Genomic DNA, 24,189 nt, shown 5'->3' on the forward strand with positions numbered 1-24,189 from the left:
AATCTAGCAATTGTTACAATATGAGGGCGTTGTCATATTTAATCCTAACATTAGTATCCTCCAGCAAGCATTACTGTATCCCCCAAGCACCATTAATTGATTTCGCTTTTACACTGCAATATTATATCCACAAGTCAGCACTATAGTATTTTATCCTGGGACCTGTAATATGAATACTGTATTCTTTAATGTGACACTTGCATTTCCAGCAAAGCCTTTGCATCCTACCCCTAGAATGGTTTCAGCTTCACTACAGGGCAAGATTGAGTAAGGCCTAGGATGCCTTGATGAAGGCCTAGGCATGTGTGGACCTCCATAAAGACACTGGGTTTAATCTAAAAACATACATGGGTATTTGCTGGCAGTCTGGCACCACTTTAGTACTTTTCTTACTTTAGGGAATTTTTAGGTTATAATAGGCTCACTTAAAAATCAGATCTGGGGACTTCTAACAAGGCAGTATGACCTGTGACACATGGAAAAAGCTTGGGGCTTCTTTTCAAATTACTGAATCATACAGCAGAGGTTCTGGAGCCTAATTCAAATAAAGTAATCCATCAGATTGTCTGATATGAGAAACAGAACTACTTCTTATAAATAAGCCCCAGCACACTGAAGTACAGTATTCTAACGGGGAAATATATTGAGTAATAACTATCTGAACAGACTGAAAAATAATGGAAAACAGCAAATGCATTCTATCTAGGTAGACACAGCTGTGCCTCCAGCTTAGTAACCAAGTCCTCTGAGGCTTAAGAGTGGTTTTAGAAATAAAGGGAAAAATCAAGATTTTGGACCACTTTGTTGTTTGGCAGCTAATTCGTGGTGTGATGTGTAAGTACATCAGCATGCTGCAAGCAATGCTTGTCCCCACCGTTTTCCTCTGTTCAGGTAGCAGAAAGTGCTGATACAGTTTTCTCTGTAATTCACGGCATTTCTTTATAATTATATTGATCTGCATGCCTGCTGAGGATCACAGGACAGATCATTATTTCCCCTACAAGACCTAACAAATGATTTTTTTTTTTGTATATGTGCTTGACTACAGCATTTCGTGACTTGCAAGAGTAAATAACTTAAGCATTCAAATGAAACTGAAAACTTAAATCCCTCTAATTGTCAAGAAACACAGGGAACATTTATTTAAAGGTTGCTAGAAGACAGGCTTTTTTTGAAGAGTCATTAGGCAGCGTTATAACTTTCTCGTATGTTAATAAAGAACTTGGTGTTCTGAAGAAAAGTTAGCTAATTTACGGGGGGAAAAAATAGAAACAAAAATATAAACTAACCCTGTGAAAATTGCTGGAATTTATGCTGAAGACAGAATAAAGTAAATGTACAAAACAGAAAGGCATTCAAGAAAATTCTAAGCAATTTTAGAGTGACTTTAACTCTTACAGTGTTTGTAGTGCATTGGTTTCTTTACAGCACCTTGCAAGATAAAACATGGCTATCAGCAACCTTAGGCGTGGTTCTCAGCAGATGTGTAGTACATGTATGTTGGAAAACCTACTCCATAGTAGTATAGTATAGTATACTACACTATACTACTGCATAGTATAGCCACCATATATGAAAAGACACAAAGGTTGCCTAACATATTACATACAAAAGAGAAGAGAACTCACTGCTCTAGGGGATTCCAGAAGCCAGATGACACACTGGTGCATGCCTCGGCTCGCCTCTGTGGATAATTAGTCATAGAAGAAATGGCTGCACTCCAGGTGTGATCAAAATTCAGGTTTATTGGCTGAACATCCCAATGTGACAAATGTGGCAAGGTAGACGTGTTTCACACACTAGTATGTGTGCTTAATCTTTAGTAAGCAATCATTTGGTAATGATTAAGCACACATACTAGTGTGTGAAACGCGTCTACCTTGCCACATTTGTCACATTGGGATGTTCAGCCAATAAACCTGAATTTTGATCACACCTGGAGTGCAGCCATTTCTTCTATGATTGCCTAACATATTACCCAGTACATTATTTCACAGCACTGTTAACAATGTGCTTTATTTTTCATAATTTGTATGGGTTAAGTGTGAATTGCTGACTCCTGTCATAATTGACTTTATAGCTATAGAGCTGATGAAGTTTTGGGAATAGTTTTCTAACATGTTCCTGTCTATAAAACGTAGCTGCCTACCTAAACAGAATTAAAGTAAATATGCTACACAACTACAGTGAGTCAGTGTAAAAGAAGCATGTAACAAAATTTGAAAATTTGTAGCTCTGGAATTTTAGATTTTGTTTATATGCAAGAACATTGATATTTCAACCTACCTACTTCCTATTTCTAAAAGCTCCAAACCCCAAGAAGGACTATGGTCTCCTGCAGTCAGCTCCTTCTATTGCTATATAGGCATAGGTATTTGTGTTTTAAAACATGTTTATTGATTTGTCTCACAGAGCCAGGTCATATCGAACACTTCCCATCCTTAATTTTTGGATCACATTCTTACCTTGAAGAAGGTAAGAAAAGAAAGGGGTGCAGCACATATATCCCTATAAATTACTTAAAAACTCTACCATCAAGTGCTTATTACAAATGTAGCGCACTCCCGAAGGAGCCGCAAGTAGACTGGGATCCCCAAACCTGCACAGCCAGGCACACTGAATCTTCACAGGCACACTTGAGTCAGAGAACAGTTTCTGACTTTGTTTTTTTTTTTTTTATTTGTTTTATTGAACGTTAATAACTTAGATAGGGATGGGAGAGTATGGGGTGCCTACTTGACATCAGAACAACTCTTCCTATATACAGTCTCTATATACAGATCTATATACAGCTCCTCTTCTTCCTCCAGCACTCACTTGCTTACAGAACACAACTGGAACACTGTAATTTGTCCAACAGTCACTTAGTCAGATGAAGCAATGGCCCATTATAGGCAGGAACTCGAGGCCCCTTGGATGTGTAGCAGAATTTTATTGTCCAGGTTGCATCTCTCCTGTGGCTACTGACCCCAGCATCTTCTCTTTAGGCACTGCCAACCCACCTGGCTGCAGCTGCCCCTTTTACTAGCCCTCCAGACTAACTTTCCCACAAGTCTCCAGCCTTACACTCATCAGCCCACCAGGCTGACCCTCAGGAGACCTCCCAGACATGCTGACCTACTCCTACTGACCTCTCTCCTTGTTCCTGTGCCTCCAGCAGAGCCTCCTCATGTGTGTTGTAGAAGGGACCCTCCAGCAGCCGAGCCCCTTCCCGAGGTCACCCACCCCCCCAGACTAGAGGGCAGCCCCAAGGGGACAATGACAGCCTCCACAGCAATCCATCTCCAACTTCCACCCGACTGCCCCTGCTGCCATGACTCATGTCTATTTATGAGGTGACCTGCCCCCTTCCAGACCCTTTTTGCAGGGGATTGGTTGAGGCCCTAATAAATATGTATGGCAGCTCTGGAAGTTTCTACCAATTTCCAGATGAGGGAGAAAGGCCAGAGAGAGCTGTCTAATGAGTCATCCAGCCCCCGAGTCACTGAACCCTGACCCAGATTCACAGCCTAAGCTTGGCACTCAGCCAAGTTAAATTTTTCCTATACTAACAACTACACTAGCATTACTTCTAGCACATACTAGAGGGAGCTACACAAAACATTCAAAATGCTATGAAAATAAAAAATCAGCTAGTGTTATGCTAGTAACATTTTTCAATGGTATAAAACAGTGCACACAAAACTTCTAAATAATATGCTATTTAGTGTTAAAATGTAATATATAAAAAATGTCCAACTAAAATTTGTGTAGACTACTCTTCTGTCCATACAAAAAATCCTGTGCCAAACCAATCATTCACCACTTGCAACAAAGGTGTTTAAAGTGGAGTGTGGAGTAGCACTGAGAAGGAGAATAAGCACTAGAGTTTACAACCACTAAATTCAACAAGAAGGTCTTAAAGCACTTTTGCTGCTATTCCAGCTCCAGGGGATCACCTTTCTACTCTAGTTCCACTGATTATGCAGCTTTTTTTACCGGTACGCTAGTCTTCTGCATCTCCGCCACAGGGGTCAAATACCAAAGGGACCAGCACCCGTCGTCTTCCTAACAACAGAATTCCCCACTGACAGCAAAATGTAAACAAAAGAAGAGCTGGCATTAAAAAAGTAAAAGAAAAAAATGGCGTGGGGTCCCCCCACTGAATACATACCAGATCTTTAAGAAAGGATACAACCTGGCAGGCCAGGAAAGGGGAGGGGGAGGAGCAAGCACCCCCCTCCTGATTTGTACCAGGCCACATGCCCTCAATATGAAAGGGGGTGCTTTTGGGGGGCACCTTGTCCCCATGTTGATGATCATCGAATGATGCATGTTGGGTTGATGGCATCACAAGGTGGTGGGAGCAGTCACAGTGGAGCTATAATCCTGCGGGAGGCATTCATCAGGTAAGACCCTTTTTTTTTTAAGTCAGCAGCCAGTGTTCATCGTAAATGATGATTGCTTAAAGGAGTTGTAAAGTCAGAAGGTTTTTTTTATCTTAATGCATTCTATGCATTAAGATAAAAAACCTTCTGGGTGTAGTATCCTCCCCAGCACCCCCTATTACTTACCTGAACCAGATCTCTGTCCAGCGATGTTCATGCGTCCCTCGGCAATCCAGGACTCTCCCTCCTGATTGTCTGAGACACAGCAGTGGCGCTATTGGCTCCCACAGCTGTCAAAGTCAGTCAGCCAATCGGGAGAGAGGGGCGGGGCCAAACTGCAGCTCTGTGACTAAATGGACAGACGGAGCTGCAGCTCAGCTCGAATTCCCCCATAGTAAGCTGCTTGCTGTGAGGGCACTCGACTGAAGGGAGGGGCCAGGAGCTGCAAACAGGGACCCGAGAAAAGGAGGATCAGGGCTACTCTGTGCAAATCCACTGCAACAGAGCAGGAAGTATAACATGTTTGTTATTTAAAAAAAAAACAAAAAAAAAGGAGACTTTACAATTACTTTAAATAATGGTCTGGTATAGAATTTGAGAGGGGACATCTCTTTTTTTTTTTTTTTTTTGCATGAGGTAAACCCAAAATCCATAACAGACCAGAGGGGTTTTTTTTTTTTTGTTTCTAATGCTTACTCCTTTTTTATTTATACTCTGCCGTCACCAGGGAATCCTGCTGACAGCAGATAAGGCATCGTTGTTAGGATAGATGGCTCTTTAACAACCAGATATTCACTGGTTTAGGAAACTGGTGGGTGGCAGCTCCTTAACATCCAGTTATTCACTGATTGTTAAAGTGTTACTAAACCTACAACAGTAAAATCAGTCTGTATATGCAATAAAGCATGCTTGTTATACTCACTGTGGAACCTAAGGGGTTAATCCTCTGCATTTGTGTAAAAAGGCTGTTTGATCCTTCTCTGATCCTTCTCTTCTTCTACTGTCCCCGAATAATTTCCTGATAACACAGAGTCTTTGGAGTCACTCTGCAGTTTAGTGTGTATTGCCAGAGTTTTTTTTTCTCTTGGGAGGGTGCATGTGATAGGCACAGGGCCAATCAGCACTGTCCAGACAGGGGGCCAGAGATCCTGCAGAATTCATAGGACCATCAGGGGAAAATTAAAACTCCTCCTCCAAGTTTTAACCAGTGCTCCGCTGGACACTGATAGACGCCAAAAGACTGCTTTAACTGCTGATAAGAAAGGGTGTTTAGCAGTTTATATTTACTAAAATAATTCCATTTCCATGTTCTGTGTACTGTGGGAGACCAGATATAGCGAATGTAGGGTACTGGGTTTAGCAATACTTTAAAGGACGTCACAGGTGCTGGTTTCTTAACAACCAGCTAGTTCGTTAAAGGCCACATGGCTAGACCAACCCTTATTTAAGGAATGTTTTTGTTCACTTATTTTTTTTAATGAATAGACAGGTTCATGCAGTATTTACCAAGCATTTTCTAGTTTTTGCAGTAAATACCACATAAAACTGTATTGAAATGGCCTTTTTCACGCTGCATTAGATTTCATGTTTGTGTAAATGTGTCATGTGACCCAACTATCTCATGCAATATAATTTTGTGAATCAATCCCTTCATAATGATTTATGTTAAGAGAGAGTTGCACCCCTTTCTTTTCTTTATTGCTCACTATTATCAATTTAGAATTAAAGTTTGGTGTTCAGTTGCTGGTTATAAAGGGGGAGGGTTTTTTCCATAAGAGCAGGAAACCAAAGTTTTTATCACCTTCTTACCTTGATAGTTTTCTATTTGCTTAACAGCACGTCTGCTATCCCTGAACTGAAGCATTGCAATGGCCTACTTGGTTTACACAATATACAGTATTTTAAAAGTTGGAGGTGGAAAGGTTTGTATAAAAGGATTGCAGTTATTAATCTCCTCTCCAAAGTGAGTTTATTTCAGCCTGACAGCACACAGGGAAGAAAATGCCTCGTGTGTTGAGCTATTTGGCTAAGAAAACTTGAAGGGGGGCTGTCGTTCTTTACCCTTTAATACGGGGCTAAACTCAAACATTTTGTTTTTGTTAATAGCAGAGCCCCATGAAAAGTTTACGTTTCTGAGGCATCAAAATAATGTAATTACAGTGAAAAGCTGTAATGTTCAGTCATTAAAGAGGAGCTCCACCCAAAAGGGAAAGCTTCGCTTGTTTGCTTCCTCCACTGCTGCCAAATTTGGCATCTTTCGGGGGTAGGGAAAGGGAAGCAGGTAGCTGTTCCGGGTGACCTCTCTGTGGCGTGGTCCCCCAGAAGTGCGGTTCCCTGGAAGTTTGGCCCCCCTCCTCCTTTTCCCACTGCCGGGCCATTCGAAAAAGTGCAGCACGCTTTGCGCATGTGCGTTAGAAACCACCTGTGAAGCCGCAAGGCTTCACTGACGGTTTCACTCACAAGGAATGGCGGCAGAAGCACCCGAGAGCCGACTGAAGGATCGGCTGGGGTGCCGACATCATGAGATCCCTCAACAGGTAATTGTCCTAATATTAAAAGTCAGCAGTTACAGTATTTGTAGCTGCTGACTTTTAAATTTTTGGTTGGGGGGGGGCTTGAGCTCCTCTTTCTAAATAGCAAATTACATCAACTGGGACTTCAAATACATGATGCAGCAGAGGTACATTTCTACGTAATAATGGTATAGGTATAGTTTCTCAACCTTAGCCAAGGTACCCTTTAAAAGTCTGCACAGCCTCAGGGTACCTCATTCTAAATTGTAAAAAACAAAATAGTTTTATATACCGCAACAACATCCACACACGTAGAACCCCTCTTAGAGGTGATTTATTCTTCCAAAGCAAACACACTTTTGTACACTGCTACTGACTAGTATTCCAATGTTTCTCTTCTCCCTCAGTTTTTCTGTCCCACTCAGCTAATGTGACCCCAGTGCTGACAAAGAGGGGCATGTGAGGGGCAAACAAGGATTTTGTACAGGCACCCAATATCCTCCTTATCAACTGATGACATCACTGATAGTTTGGACATCAGTGGCTAGAAGTAATGTAATGGTGCACAATGAAAGCTTTGTGTAACTAAAAGGCAGACTTTATACACTGGCTTGCTGGATTGCATACAATTTTTGGGCAATTTTTAGTAATTTTGCCAAGAAACCTGACCGGCACCCTGGTTGACAAAGGCCACAATAACAATTGCAATACTGTAAAGGTAACAAGCCTGGGAATTTGTTAGAACATCATTTATGTTGTGTGTAGTATTGTACAGGCTACAGAGAAAGTCTGTGTCTGAGTTTTAAGAAGCCCGTGTTCCTTCTTGTAGCACAGAAAGATTTTGTGCTACATAGTCTGGTTTAAAACGGAGTACCAGCCTCACCTCTTCTACTAAACCATAACTCAGAGTGGCTTTGTAACACTCAGTTTCAAAGGAAGCTGCTCCTCTTCAAGTCTGCATGGTGCCCAGTGTCCATTCAAGTGCTGGCCAGTGGCTTGGTTGTCCTAGACTCACCCAATCCTTATCGGTTCAAGGGCTTGCCCCAGTCATGTCCATAGCATTATTATGACATGATTGGGACATTTCATTTCCTCCCCTAGCCAGTGCTTAAAGGAAAATGGTGCTCAGCAGGTCACATGGAAATATCAAAAGCATTTAAGGTACTACATTTCCATAATGAATGCTTGAGACTTGCACAAGACTTGTCAGGTGGGATGCAATACAGGTGCTTTCAATGCGGGCTCATCATTTCCTATTTTGGGAGAATCACATTTTTATAATATCTCTAAACATTTCTATAGTACTTGTAAATGACCATAGACTCTTTACTAAATGCCAATTATGAGCTGAAGTATCTATTAGAAAGGTTTCATTAGGTATCAAAATATGCAAATTATAAAATAGAGGGGAGAGAGATAAAGATCAACTTGATTACGATAAGGCACATTAGTGGCTGCTTGAGAAACTACTAAAGCAAAAAACTCTGGGCAACACAAAAAAGCTGTAGTACAGGCAGTACCCAGGTTATAAACAAGATAGGGACTGTAGGTTTGTTGTTAAGTCAAATTTGTTTGTAAGTCGGAACAGGTATATTTTTTAAGCTTAGCTCCAGCCAAAAGAATCATTTTTAGGTTTTTTGGATAGTATAGGGGAGGGTTAACACCCCTGTAACATTTGTTTTGCTGTCTGTGCCCCTGTTCAGAAAATTTCACCTCACTTTCTGTCCCTATGACAATTGGATTTTGAAAATTTTGGGTTGTTGTGGAAACAGGGATTAGTGATAAAGCTTCAGTGGAGACACTTTTTTTCCATAAGAACTCTTACAAGAGTGAATTTCCCTTCCTAGGGGTAGATTTCCACTCACTTCCTGTTGTCGCTCTCCGTTTGTAAGTAGGAGTTGTTTGTAAGTCGGATGTTTGTAACCCGGGGACCGCCTATATACCAAACCCTTTGTTTGCCCATTGCATTGCAGTTAAACATAATCATACATGAGGATAAATATCATACAATTGTAGACTAAATTATCTTCTTATGTTGCAGTGCATTTGTCAAAATGAAAGCTGAATAGTGATGTAGCCACCATCTCTGGGATTTCGTGTCCCAGCACCCACTGGTGCTGTGCGGACCTCAACTTATGGTTGCACTGCAGTTCAAGACGTAATATAGCTGGTCATGAGACAGGTCTTGTGGGTGGAGGGAGAATAGGGTAAAGATCAATCATCATTTTAAAAATATGAAAGAGCAGATAGATACCGCACGATTAGGTTTTATTTTGCACTTTGCACTGTTATAAAAACAAAAAAACTGCGGTGCAGTAGGTGGGCTTTAACTAAAATGAATTGTTCCCAGAGTCTGGCTTTAAATGGCTCTGTGAAAACCCTGGCTTTCATTATTCCCACTGATTTTAAAGCTATTGTCTCAGAATAGAAGTCAGCGTATTTAAACTTGTTAACAAGTGGATGGGCCTTACCTGAATGAGCCCTAATTTTTCACCATAAACTGTTTGGATACTATAGATTACTGCACACAATTTCTCCTTGTAGGATGTTACAGAACAAATACATCTGTTTACTGTGATATTCCCATGGTTTCTCCAAACTATACCGTAGATGTATAGGAACAGGATACAGTGAACGTGAAGGGACTGCTCATTAGCTATTAGCAAGGAATAAAGTTTATTCCCTTTGATGCGAAGAGCTGCCTGCTGCTGTAGGGTATTCATTAAGGCTAATGCCTCGTACACATGCAACAATTATCGGCCGACCGATCGTCCGACTTTTGTCCAGAGTGGTGTTTTGTTGGTTGGAATGTGCCTAGACTGCACACAAATTTTCTCGGCCAACAAAAACCAACTTCAGAAGTGATGTCATGTGCTGGTTTACTTTCCGTGTGTTTTTTCTTCTCTGAGCATGCCCAGTCTTGCTCATCTGATTTTTGTCTGCCGAAATCTGTACTGACTGACGGAAAATCGGCCGTTGTGTTGACGGGCAACAAAAATTTTATAGCCTGCACACCAGATTTTTTTTGGCCCGAAAAGTCGGAGTCGGTTGTCGAAAGCATCATACTAACAAGCCGAAAATCGGCCGATCGGACGTTGGCTGAAAATTCCTGGCCAATAATCGATGCGTGTGTACGAGGCATAAGTTCACACATGTCCAGTTCTAATTTCCCCTCAGTTTGCACTGCAAATTTCCAAAGCAGTTGTTTAGTGGTTTAGCTGTGATTTAAATGTGGATCAGACGCAAATTTTTGGAGCCGGCAGTCTGGTTGTTAAGGAGCTGGCCAGGAAGCCAGCCACCGAATTCTTAACAATGGATGACTAATCAGCTGTCAGCGGTGTCCCCGCTAAAAATTGTGAAGAAAACGCTGTGGGGGGCCCTTTCTGGTCTGGTACTGATTTTAAAGGGAACCCCATACTAAAATTTTAAAAAATGGCATGGTGTCCAAAACAAAATCCATACCAGATGCTTATCCAAGCATGCAGCCTGGCAGGCCAGGAAAAGAGGGGGAGAAAGCAGCTGAACCCCCTGAACTATACCAAGCCACATGTCCTCTCACTCCAAAGCACTTTGTCACCCAAGCCCCCTCCCATGTGAATAAGTATGGGGTACATTGCACCCTACTCATTCACCAAAAAAGTGTCAAGAAAAATAAAAACACAGACAGTTTTTGACAATTCCTTTATTAAAAAAAAACAATGTCCACCTGTGTAGATCCATCGTCAAGCACAATGTCCGCCGCCACCGCTGAACCGGGAAAAAAAAGCTCTGCTCCCATTGTCTGCCTGCGCTGCCATCTGACATTTCCTAAATAGCTAAGGGACGGGGCCATCTTGTGACGATGTCACCTGTTTGCACTGCCCCCTTGGGACGTCACTGATCCAGCATCCACTGGTCGATTACATCATAAGGGGGCGGTGCCACCAGGTGACGTTGCCAGGTGGCCCCATCCCTTACTTAAGAACTGTCAGGTGGTGGAGCAGTCAGATGACGGGAGCCTTCATCGCGAACTGAGCTTTTTTTTTTTCCAGGGTCGGCGGAGGGCATTGTGATGGACGATGGAAAAAACAACAAAAAAACAACAAAACAAAACAAAAAAAAAAAAAAACAAGGATTCCTGCGAGCAACCTACCTACAACAGATTTTAAATGCCGCAGACACTTCACTTCTCATAAAAATGCAAAGAGCCAATAAATATTATAATAGTGTTGCGCAAATAAAAATCTATACAAATGTGTAAAAAATATAAATAATATAAAATATATAAAAGTGTATGTAAATCTCAGCCCTCAAGCAAAGAATCCTGAATCTGCAAATATATGACACTGTATCATGACAATGTGATTGACGATGGATCTACACTGGGAGACATTGTTTTTTTAATAAAGGAATTGTCAAAAACTGTCTCTGTGTTTTTATTACTTTTTGACACTTTCTTTGGTGAATAAGTAGGGGTACATTGTATCCCATACTCATTCACATGGTGGGCCAGGATCTGGGGGCCAGATTCCAATAAGCCCCCTGCCCGCAGACCCCCATTCATGTTGGCGGCATGTACCCTGGTATGATTCAGGTGGAGGAGGTGCTTGCCCACCCACCAAGCTTTAGGCTTGGATAAAGGTCTGGTATTAATTTTGGGGGGGACCGCACACCATTTTTTTTTTACATTTTGGCATGGGGGTTCCCCTCAAAACCTATACCAGACTTAAGGGGCCCCCACGCTGTTTTTTTTTTCCAGATCAAATTCATGTTCAAAACTGATCAGATGTGCAATTCAGATGCGTTCCCATAGAAGGCAATAAGCCTGGACATCACATCTGAATCACACTGCAGTGCTCAGAAAATGCACAGGACTCTTTAAATTTGCAGAGAATTTGCACTGCTGCTTCACTGCATATATGTGATCTGGCTCCATAGAAAGCCGGTTTGGTTCACATGTCATGCGAATCGGATGCGGTTCAAAGCACATCCAATTCACATATATGTGAACGGTGCATAAAGAATAACTAAAGGCAAACTTTTTTTTAGATCTGGATAGAATGGTGAGGGGTTAGAACCCACTAGGGAGATTCACTTACTATAATTGTTAAGGACATGTGGAATAAAAGTGAGGACAAATCCCAATAATGAGTGGCAACCAGAAGAGGAGTAGAAAGGAAATCTTCCAATGGAGACACTTGTTGCCATGACAACAATCTAAGAGATAGTTTCCCTCACATTGTAATGATATCCTCAGCATTCTTTAAGACTTAGAGGGTAGCAAAAGTTTCCTCCAGGGACTGACTAAAGGCATCAACGTGTATACGAACAAAGATGTTTAAACTACTACACATGCTATACATACCTTCTCATGCAGTCAAGAGCCCGGACAAAGAAGTCTTTGTGAAGATCATGTTCATCTCTCAAGACTGAGCACTGCTCCAGCGTCACTGACATAGATGTTCGGTCTTTCGCACTTTTACAGCAAGTAAATCTAACTCCATTCATTTTCCGGCAGATCTGTGGAGGAAAAAATTTTGTCTTTACATTCTGCTAAATACATATAACTATGTAATCTATTTATAGATACAAATATATACATTAATCATGACATTTCAGTTATGCTGGTTGTGACATTAGCAACAAGGCTTCAAATTTAAAATTTGGTACTCTACTTCACCCTTTTTTTTTTGCAATGATCCAATTACACCATACTTCCTATGATCTGGAGAATACATCTGCCTTGACGTATATGACTTATGTGAGAACTCCTGAGAACAACAGACACACATGGTAACTATTTACTGACCTACCCAAGTTTATTCGCTGAAGCTGTAACTCACAGGAATCAGATTTCAGTTCACTTTATGTCTGGAATATGTATATATTTAGTTATCTTGGTGATTACCAGAAAGTAACACACACAAAATCATGCAATGTGTGCAAAAAAAATATTTGCGAATCATGCCCAACTTAATAATTTCAGTATTTTGTATACTGTACAAATTGGTCAGTACATTAAAATTCAAATGTAGCACTTTTGTCCTAAACAGGGACTTACTGAAAATTTATGTTTGCAGGGTTGTAGTTAACCTGGTTGATTTGTAGTGTTTATGATCATTTGGGTTTTCTCCTAAGCCTGGTTAAGCTGTGGTTCCTCCCTTCGGTCAATAGGTGGCACTGTTACCTTTGGCATTAGTGTGATGAGCTACAGTGAAGCTAGGTTCTGAATATACATACTTTTCTCAGCCAGCCAGACTGGCCGCTAAGCATTCTGGAAAATAGTATACATATTTGGGGAGGTCAAGTGATCAGGGCCCTTCCAACCAGACTGCGGTGTGGGGTGGATGTGTGAGGAACAGCTTGGTAGGCCTGAAGCCTGAGGCCTAGCTATGTTCTCAAGGCTCTGCAAGGGAAAGCCTGCTCACTATCTGGAGGCATGAAGGAAAGGATGGAGAGCTGAGATGAAGCACAAGAAGTTACTCTTGCATGGACCGGGGATCCATGGAGAGCCTGGGAAAGCGTCAAGACAGATCATCCAGAGAATTCCTGCACCCTCTTGAGAGTTCCTTTCAGTTGCTATAGGAGACAGATGTTGCTACAAAAAAGTACAGATTTCTGGTTCCAGCTTAAAGACTGTCTACCTTTTCTAAGTTAAGGGAGTCTGCGGGTCTGCTATTTTATTTGACCAAGGGTGTTTGTGCCCTACCCCTCTCTCCCTGAACGACTGCTGTTCTGAATAATAAACTTCTTTTTTGTGCAGGCATAAAAGAGACTGGCGCCCATCTCTTCTACCTTGTACACTACCCACTATGCATATCAACCTGCACGGGGAGGTGAAATGTCAGCCCTCCCTGTCTCTGAGGGTCATCCCCCTGCCTCTGAAGGTAAATGGGGCTCAACATTACTTTTGCCCCTAGCAACGGACTTCAACTACACAGACATTTTTTGGGGGTATATAGGAAAGTGTCAAAGAACACCTTTTTTCTTCAGAGACTGTGCTTTTGTCCTTTTTAACCAATTGGCGAAACCAGATTGTATTTTTATTTTTGGGAGAGTGTCAGCCTGGTCTTTTGTCACTTTATGTCAGTGATAAAGGGGTTAAAGCAGACTCCAGAAGAGTTTTGGCAGAGCAGCTGGACCAATCCCTTGGGAGGGAGTTGAAGCAATCACAGTCATGTGCACAGCCATCTCTGCAACACATGCTGCAGAAGGAAAGAGGTGCTGAGTGCAGAAAAAATGTCCGGATTCATCCATTCTGCCTCAGCTGAGCCTGAGTTGAGGGTCATCACCACTCTTTTCACTATTGGAGAGACTATTACTGACACAAGCCTTCGGCTACTGCCTCGTGGGGAAATACCACTGTACATCTCTCAAAGTTCTGCGGCCATGGGGATCATTTGCAGGCTATGTTTCCCCCCTGTTTATGTTTGTATCACCCTGGAGTGAGTCAGTGTTACCGTTGCAGAAAACAACTGCTAGGAGGTGCTCACGCACCACTGCCTTCCCAAGTGATGCAGGTAGACTGGGTATGTGGTTATGCAACTGTTGTAGAAACTGAGTCTACCACTGCTGCTGCTGATTCCAGAGTGTCCTTTTTGTTCCCAGCAAAGACCCGGTCTTGTTTGAGGCTATTGCACCTGCCAGCACCACCACCACTGTAGTGGAAGTGTTCGTTCCCACTGGCACCGCTCATTGTGAGTCTTCTGCAACCATCACTAGCCCTGATCAGTTGGTTCCCACAGTGCCAGTTGTCCCTGAAGAGATCAGAGTGCCTGCATCAACTGCTACTATAGGTGAGACTGAAACTGAGGACTGTCGACCCTCTGTCACCATCAGTTGGGCTATGCATGCCTGTCCATCCCACAGGTGTGGGAAGAGTCGATTCTGTGTCTTGCCACACTGATATCTGAAGCTGGTAATCCAAACCAGGATACAAAAAGGTGCAAAAATAGTGATTTCCACGTATGTATATTCTGGGATGTGATTTTCTATGAAGTTACCTAAGCTGCTGCGGTTACCACCATTGTTACTCAGTTATGGTGGTGACACTTCTTGCCTGTGGGAATGGCTGATACTGATTTTAATAAAGCACCCCCTGCAATTTTTGTTGCTGTTCCAGAAAATAAATGTACAAAGTTCACCGGAAGCATATTCCCTATATTACTTAGGTGGCTATATTGAATCAGTTATACACATTCAATCTGTGCCCGTAGCCCTTGGGATCAGGGGCTGAGAAGTATATGGTCTCTATTACTGGGATTTAGCGTGGAACAGTTACTAGTGTTGCTCAGTTCAGCTTTGGTAATTCCACAGGAAGTTATTCTTTATCTGGAGAATCTTACTGTGGGGACACTCCTGCCTGTGCTGCTTGCTGCTGGGTTGTGCTCCTGATACCAGCAGTGCAGGAAGTGCCCTGAAAAGTGACCTACAGGCCTGTTGCTCTGGATTGCCAGTATGTCCTGTTATCTACATGGAAGGAAAATAGCCTTAGTCTCCTGCTACACAAAAGGCTAAAGTATTTTTCAAGTTCTTTTGGGACTTTATTCCTATTGAGTAGATGTAGTAAAGAGTTTATCATTGTCACGGGCACTCCTTATAACTGATACAGATAGCTACTCCTTATACCTGTGTGGCTGTGTTACTTGTTTCAAAGTTACAATATTTGTGAGTGCAATGAGACAAGTTATGGTTATTACTGAGAATCAGTATTATATTACTTCTGGTTACAATACACAGGACCTTTGTGATACACAGGTCAGCAAAACCAAGGAAAGTACATGTTGGACTTTGGTGTATCAGAGCCAACAAGAATGTCCACAATAAGTTTGTACCTACTAAACTCTGGGGATACAGACACAATATGAATCTTCGGCTAGCTCAATAAAATGTAAAAAAAGAAAATTTAAGAAAAAAAATAAAATCAGCAGTTACAAATACAGTAGCTGCTGACTTTTAATATTAGTAGACTTACCTGTCATTGAATCCAGCTGTGTCATCACCCAAGCTGATTTTTCATTCGGTTTTGGGTACTGCCAATAGCATCTCTGGTAAGAGAAACCAGCAGCGAAGTATTGTGGCTTCACAGTCGGTTCCCTACTGTGCATTGCGCAAAGTGCGCTGCACTTTGTGAATGGCTCAGCGGCGGAGGAAGTAGGAGGGGGCCCAAACTTCCGGATGAATTCCCCCCACCCCCCTAAAAGGTGCCAAATGTGGCAGCCGGGAGGGGGCAAATAAGCAGAGCTTCCCCTTTTGGGTGAAGCTCCGCTTTAAGCATGTGCCCATTGAACTCTAGGGTTATAGAGACAATGTGACGTTCTAGTTAAGTACGATGTGCTTTTATCCCTCAGGCAAGCTTACATCTGAAACCTATACTTCATGGACTAAAAAGTGTCTGTGTGCAAAGTTTTCTCTGTTTTGCTGTCACCAGATGGTGTGGAGGTGATAATCTGAGTGAGCAGTAAGTTCTTTGTCTTAAATAGTAGTATGCTTAGGAACGTAATGCTTTGGGTATGTTGATATTTTCTGGAAGAATGTGTCACTCTCTAGGGATTATTGCTATACCAGTAAAATATTCTAATGTCTTTTTACATTTGTCTTCCTCAGTTGAGGGTAGATAGTGCTCCAAATATATATATATATATATATATATATATATATATATATATATATATATATATACATACATACATACACTAATGGTCAAACATTCCCATAAACCTTGTGGTATAGCCTTCCCAAGAGTTGAAGCTGTTATAGCTGCAAAGGGTGGGCAAACTCAGCACTGAACCCAGCCGACTAAGATTGGGATGCCATTAAAGTTCATGTGTGTGTGTAAAGGCAGGCATACCAATACTTTTGGTAATTAAGTGTAGTTAGGATATAAAGTAATTTGCCTATTGCATCTTTAATCTGCTTTCATGTGGAATGCAGCACATAATTGTAAATTAAGTTTCGTTCTCATCTACTTTCATGTGGAATACCACACATAATTGTTACTAAAAGTTTATCCTTCCCTTTTTCCCTTCCCTATCCACTTTTTGCCAAGACATCTGCTCTCAGGCTTGAGAGCACATGATTTTTTTTTTTGTGTGCAGACTCCGAGGACGTGGTCTCCTTGGCAGTGGGAGAATGTAGCACCCTTGTCCTAAATAGAGGCCTAGCTGATTTGTAGTGTTTATGTAGCGCACCCCCTAAGGAGCCACAAGTAGATTGGGATTCTCCACCCTGCACAGCCAGGCACACCAAATTTTCACAGTCAGAGATGAGTCCATGACTGTTTTTTTTTTTTTTGTTTCATTGAGGGTAATAAACTTGGATAGGAGTGGGAGTTTATGGGATGTCCACTTGACTTCAAACAAACTTTAGGGACAACTCTTCCTATTTGCAGTCTCTATATACAGCTCATCTTCTTCCTCCAGCACACTCAGCAGAACTCAGCTATGTAACCCTATTGTGGTTTTGTAGCAAAGGCCCATTACAGGCAGGGACTGGCAGCCACTATACTTGGGAGAACAGATAGACTGTCACAGGTCACACTTTCCCAGCAATTACTTTCTGTGGTCACTGCTCCCAGCACCACCTCTTCAGGCCCCGCCAGCCCTCCTGGCTGCAGCAGCCCCTTTCACTAGCCCACCAGGCTAACTTCTCCCACAGTCCTCCAGACTGACACTCGCTCCACAGTCCTCCAGATTGACACTGACCAGCCCACCCGGCTGACTCTAAGGAGATCTTCCAGACATGCTGACCTGCTCCTGCCGTCCTCACTTGCCCCTGTGCCTCCAGGAAAGGATACCTCCATGTGTTGTAGAGGGTTCCTCCAGCACTTAAACCCCAAGCCTGAAGTCGCCCCCCCCCAGCACTGGGGGGTGCCCTCAAGAGCCACCGACAGCCTTTTCAGCACTCCATCTCCATCATCCTCAGACTGCCCCTGCTGGCATGAATCATACCTATTTATGAGGTGCCTACCCCCTTCCAGTCCCTTTTTGCTGGGGATTAGTCGGGGACCAAATATGCCAAGCAGCTCCTTCTAGTCTCCACCCACTACCTATGGAAGCTTCCCCAAGGTTGCAGAAAACAGAAAAACGGGACCAGACGATGATGCTGTCTGCTGAGCCATCCAGCCTCCCTGAGTCACTCAACCCTGACCCAGATTCAACCCAGGCCTTGCTCTCCAACCAATTTGCCTACACTAACAACTAAACTATGTACACCTAGCACACTATCTAGAGAGTGCTACATTTATGATCATTGGGTTTTCTCCTAAGCCTAGTTTAGCCTGGGTTCCTACCTTCTGTCAATATGTGGCACTGTTACCTTTGGCATTAGTGTGATGAGCTACAGCGAAGCTAGGTTATGAATTTGCATATTTTTCTCAGCCAATCAGAATGGCCGCTAAGCATGCTGGGTATAAATAATTGGGGAGGTCAAATGACCAGGGTCCTCCCACCCAGACTGCAGTCCGGGATGGATGTGTGAGGAACATAAGTTGTTGGGTAGCCTTAAAGCCTGAGGCCTAGCCATGTGCTCAAAGCTCTGCAAGGGAGAACCTGCTCACCATCTGGAGGCATGAAGGAAAGAATGAATGGAGATTTGAGATGAAGTACCAGAAGTTACTCATGCATGGACCGGGGATCCATGGAGAGCCTGGGAAAAATGTGTCAAGACAGGATTATCCAGAGAATTCCTGTACCTTCTTATGAGTTATTTTAGTTGCTATAGGAAACAGCTGTTGATATAAAAAGTACATATTGCTGGTTCCACTCTAAAGGCTCTTTTTGTGTACTGCTGTCTACCTTTTCTATTTTTGTCTAAGGAGACTGCCAGTCTGTTAGTCTGCTGCTTTATTTGACTATGGGTGTCCCTGTGTCCTACCCCTCTCTCCCTGAACTGTGGCTGTTCTGGGTAACAAACTCCATTTTGTGCAAATATAAAAGTGACTGGTGCCCATCTCCTTTACCTTGTACACTACCCACCATGCTTAGCAGCCTGCACACCCCAAAGCTCCTTATTCCAGCAAATCGATGTCTGCCATGTCCTTTATTACTCAGTTGTCATTGTGGAATTCTTAGCCCAGTTTTCTTCCAGGTCTGGTAGCTATCTTGATTGGCCAGCCAGTCACTCAGTGTATGCTGAGACTGTACACTGAATTGAGCATCGATACAATCCTAACAAAATAGTTAGCTGGTAGAAAAGGGGCTTTTATTGCAAAAGAGGCATAGGAGTCTCTTCTGCAATGAAAGCCTATTTTGTTTTTGTTTTATATGTCTCATTGTGGAGATTTCCCTTTACTTAATATGGCACAGTAGGAAGCGAGTATAAATCTCCCAAAAGCTGGGGGAAATACCCACTTAGACAGATGTTTCCCTTTACCTACACTTCTGGTGGCAACTGTAACATTTTGGATTGCTCATAACCTTTGGTTCTGGTGACAAAAGTCACTAGGACTGACTTGTTAGCAAAGCCAACAGAATAGTGGCATGTATAAAAAAGGGAATTTACTCCAGAGATAAAACAATAATTCTCCCACTCTACAAGACTCTGGTCCGGCCACATCTCGAGTATGCTGCCCAGTTCTGGTCACCTTTCCTCAGGAAGGATGTGCTGGAACTAAAGAGAGTCCAGAGAAAGGCTACAAAGATAACTGGGGAATGGAGGATTTCAGCTATGAGGAAAGACTACAAGCATTGAACCTATTCTCTCTGGAGAAGAGACGCTTGAGAGGGGATATGATATCAATGTACAAATACTGTACTGGTGACCCTAGCATAGGGAACAAAGTTTTAAGTGAAAGGGAATTTAAAAAGACACGTGGCCATTCACTAAAATTAGAGAAGTGGTTTAACCTTAAACTGCATAAAGGGTTCTTTACCTTCAGAGCGGTAATGATGTGGAATTCTCTTCCACAAGCAGTGGTTTCAGTGGGGAGCATCGATAGTTTCATAAAACATATAGATGGGCACCCTAACGACCACAACATACAGGGGTATACGATGTACTATTAACACCAAACACACAGACATGCACACACCCACACACGCACACACACACTCAACATAGGTTGAACTGCATGGACTGGTGTCTTTTTTTCAACCTCACTAACTATGTAACCATATAAGGACAAAGACTGTGGGTAAATCACTACAGTGGGGACACAGAGACAGAAATAAAATTTAACAGGTGAGTCTGTCTTTTTATTGGTTTTGGTTGTTGACATGCAGCTTGTTGCTAAAGCAAATTTTGTATTTTATAGAAGTCACTGTATGGCAGTTGTGACATTGCTAGGCCCCATCATTGTGTGAGAATAGGAAGAAAACACACAGGATTTGCATTAAGGCAGAGTGCGAAGCTCCAGAGCATTGTGTTTGAGAGGAGAAGAGTGGCTTGTCAGTTTTCTCCAAGTTTTGTTATCTCGGATCAGGGTCTGGAGTTTGAAGGCTTCAAAGGGTCTTGGGTGGGACCAAGCCTTCAATCCTGTGTCCAGGTCTTACTGGAGACCTGCAGGTTGTGTGAGTGGGCATGCCTGTTATAAGCCAGGAGCTGGCTGAAGCTCAGGGGCCTTGACAGGAGAAAGCTGAGTGCTCCAACCAGGAGGCAGTAGTGCTCCCATTTAAACAGGTGACACCTTTGAGAGACTGCACTCCATGTTGAAGGGATTCCTCACCCACAGGACTGAGAAAATTGAGACAGCTGTGAGAGTCTGGGAGACTGGGAGAGCTGAGGCAACTACGCAAGTCCAGGGCAGAGTCTGTAAGTCTCTGGGAAATTAGAAAGAGTCCAGGGTGCCAGGAGATTCCCTATCTAGAGGCCAGAAGTGGGCCTGTGCTGCAGGGTGCTGCAACCTACATGGCTGAAAAAATCAGGAGAGTTCAGAGAGCAGGGTTTAAGGGACCAGTGTCTTGCACATAAAGTATTATATACATTTTTTGTACTTTTCTAATAAATACACTGTTTGAGCAGGAACACTTTGAAAACACATCAAATCCCAATGGGGAAAAATCTCATGCTGAATATCTATACTGATATGGACTGGGTAATGTGTTAGAAATGAAAGGATGCCACATTGTTTGATGGAAATGAAAATTATCAACCAACAGGAGGGCTGAACCCCAAGACACCCTGAAAAAAAGTTTAAAAATGATGCACCAGGTTAGTCCATTTTGTTGAAATTTCATTGCAGCAACTCAAAAGTAGTTTTTTGGCCCACCACATGCTTGTATGCATGCCTGACAACTTTGGGGCATGCTCCTAATGGGATGACGGATGGTGTGCTGGGGTATTTCCTCCCAGATCTGGACCAGGGCATCACTGAGCTCCTAAATAGACTGAGGTGCAACCTAAAGGCATCAGATGGACCCAAACATAATGTCCCAGAGGTGTTCTATCGGATTTAGGTCAGGTAAGCGTGGGGGGCATTCAATGGTTTCAACTCCTTTATCCTCCAGGAACTGGCTGCATACTCTCGCCACATGAGGCTGGGCATTGTCATGCACCAGGAGGAACCCAGGACCCACTGCATCAGCATAAGGTCTGACAATGGGTCCAAGGATTTCATCCCGATACCTAATGGCAATCACCCCCAGGAGCACACACAAAAACCCAACTACAACAAAAAAAACTGCTTAAGAGATACAGCCAAATAAAGCATCATAGGAAATATAAAATGGCACATACATTAGAAATAAACACGGGGGGAATTTACTAAAACTGGTGCACACTGAATCTGGTACAGCTGCTCATAGTAACCAATTAGCTTCTAACTTCAGCTTGTTCAATTAAGTTTTGACAATAAAACCTAGAAACTGAAGGTTCGTGTCCAACAGCGAGGGACAAACAATGAGGGCAACCGCGCGTAACAAGCAGTCCAAGCATCCAACTACCAGCGCATCCAACTAGCAGCACATCTGACACATTTTGCCGTAGCATCATCAGAGGGATCTCTCTTCACATGTGGCTGCCCTTACTTCTTTTCCCTCTGTGCTTGACACAAACACCCATCTTATCAGCTAGATTCAGCAGATACAGTTGACAATATGCTACTAAGGACGTGTTGGATTACTCACTGGCAAGATTGCTCCTGTTATTCCATTCGTACAAGATATGTACTGTATTTTTCACAGCTAATGCTATTACCAAGTATACTTGATAATACCAACTTATGTTACAGTTAAGCTTTTTGCTACGCAGCTCTATATGATTCCAATCATATTAGATATCATAAACATTTGTATGACTTGTTCAACTGTGTGTCGATTGTCTTTTGTGTTTTTTATTAGATATGTATTCTGGATGATTTCACCTTTGTGTACACTTGTTTGCAGACCTGGCAAGGGTGTGGCAGTATTCACTTTTGGATTTCTCCAAAGACATTTTAGTGGCGGCAATACGAATCTTTGCAACAAACGGAAAATAATTATGATTGCGCACTTGTGCAAACATAAATAAAGTGAAAAATAAAGTTGCAAACACGTAAGGTATCACTCCTAATAAACTTATCTATAAACTAATGTTGTGCTATTAGTAAATTAAGACAGTGAATAATAACACCATGAATATATTGGGCAAAAAAAAAAAAGAAAATTAAAAGCATTAGGGCCACAGAGAGTCCCAATCAATTTATTTGTGATTTAGTGCTTCTTCTGTAAAATGCATGCAACACCAAAAGCATGTCATCAGCAACAACCATCACCCAAACTGTGATATAGGGCCGGATTTAAAGAAACTGCAGCTTCAAACATCTATGACGTGTTTCAGTTTCGCCGCGTTCAAATCAATTAACTGGCGCTGCGGCGAATTGGCGAGTAAAACAGCAATAATGAATTCCGCCGTCAGCGGGATTCACTTACGATCGCGGCTTCGCCAATTCGCAAACTTATGTCTTCCTGCTTATAGCAGTTTCACATAGCGATGTGGGCTAGTGGATTAGTGCACACATCACATGTCTGTAATTCATCTCCCTCTGCTGTAGGTTCGAGGCTTACCATCTCCACCTACTTTTTTTATTTTCTTTTTTTGTTTATATTGCTAAAATGGAACGGATTACATCATATATATTGCTAAATAATGTTACACTCAGAAGCGCTTGCAAGCTTACACCATTTTAAGTGTTTTTTTGATCTTGTCTGTGTGTCGAATCGATCTTATGAAGGAAAGTACCAAAGGCAAGTGACCAAACCCCTACCCTACTTCAGGGCAAGATGAAACCTCACAATTTTACCATGGTCTTCTTCCCACATTCCATACAATGTTTAGTTCTTTAGCTATATGTGCTTTTTAGCCTTAACACACTCCATTTTTTCCACCATACAGCTTTATTCTGCACAATAGCTAAGTGCTTTGCAACTTCACTGCAGTTCACAACGTCATGGGTTCAAATCACATCACTACACTTGGGATCTCTTTTCACTCTCATTTTTTTAAACAGTTTTTTTAAACTATCTTGAATTTGGGGGGGGAGGGGGGTGTCCTACCCAAATTTCAAGCACATCAATGGAAACAACACAATTTTGATTTTATGAGTGTGGTCCTAGTTTTATCGAGATGCAATTCTTTACATATTTACCATGGTTCTTACAATTTCTTGACCAATAAACATAGGTGTCTGATATTGGACTCTCTCCATATTTCAACAACACAGGCCCTCATAGTCCAACACTACATTTGCCTCACACCTCAACACAACACTGTCACATCCCTACTCTACATTACAACCCCTCACATCACCAGTACAAGCAGCATGCAAAGTGCAAAACTCCGGCCTTGGCAGCTTAATGGGCCATACACTAACAATTTGTCTAGACTTTTTCCTGTAGACTTAACCAAACCATATAATAGAAGCTCAAACCTCAACACTTTCAATTTGGATGCAATCAGGCAGGCCCTTGCACTACATAGAAAATGTCAATCGGAAGGATAAAGTCTTCTCTAAATCTTACAGTGTGGATGGCCCTTTTGTCTGTAGGCACCCACACAAAACAAAAAAACACATGTTCAATTCTAATGTATTTATTTATTTGAGAATGACAGCAGAAGGAGGGATGCAGCAAAAGAATATTGTCACTCTCCAGTCCGTGTGCCTTTACAGCGCCAGACCACGATCTTTGCTCCATGGCTACGGGATTCTGATGTCTTCCACAACTTCCGGCAGAGTTCAGAATCCATTCTGCACCTCTACCAGCTCATAGGGGACAGGCATGGCAAGGTTGCTGGGCAGCTTCCAAGCCACTTTCGAAGTTCCAGGGTGTTCATGTTGGTCATTGGCCATGTGCCTTACCAAATATCCACTGACCACAAAAGAAAATGAGTGGAGTCCATCAAGGTGGGTTTCTACC

The 24,189-nt window shown here is 42.4% G+C and overlaps 1 protein-coding gene across 4 annotated transcripts in view; it reads right to left on the reverse strand.

The window, feature by feature from the left end:
- INPP4B (inositol polyphosphate-4-phosphatase type II B) overlaps positions 1–24,189 on the reverse strand; it is a 944,562-nt gene that overhangs the window by 22,488 nt on the left and 897,885 nt on the right. For all 4 annotated transcript variants that reach the window (XM_082244155.1, XM_082244154.1, XM_082244153.1 and 1 more), the window contains one exon: positions 12,225–12,379. In XM_082244155.1, coding sequence (XP_082100281.1) covers positions 12,225–12,379 — 155 coding nt within the window. The remainder of the gene's footprint in view (positions 1–12,224; positions 12,380–24,189) is intronic.

The sequence above is a fragment of the Pelophylax lessonae genome (genome assembly GCF_965119305.1).
Source record: "Pelophylax lessonae genome assembly, chromosome: 1".
Lineage (NCBI taxonomy): Eukaryota > Metazoa > Chordata > Amphibia > Anura > Ranidae > Pelophylax > Pelophylax lessonae.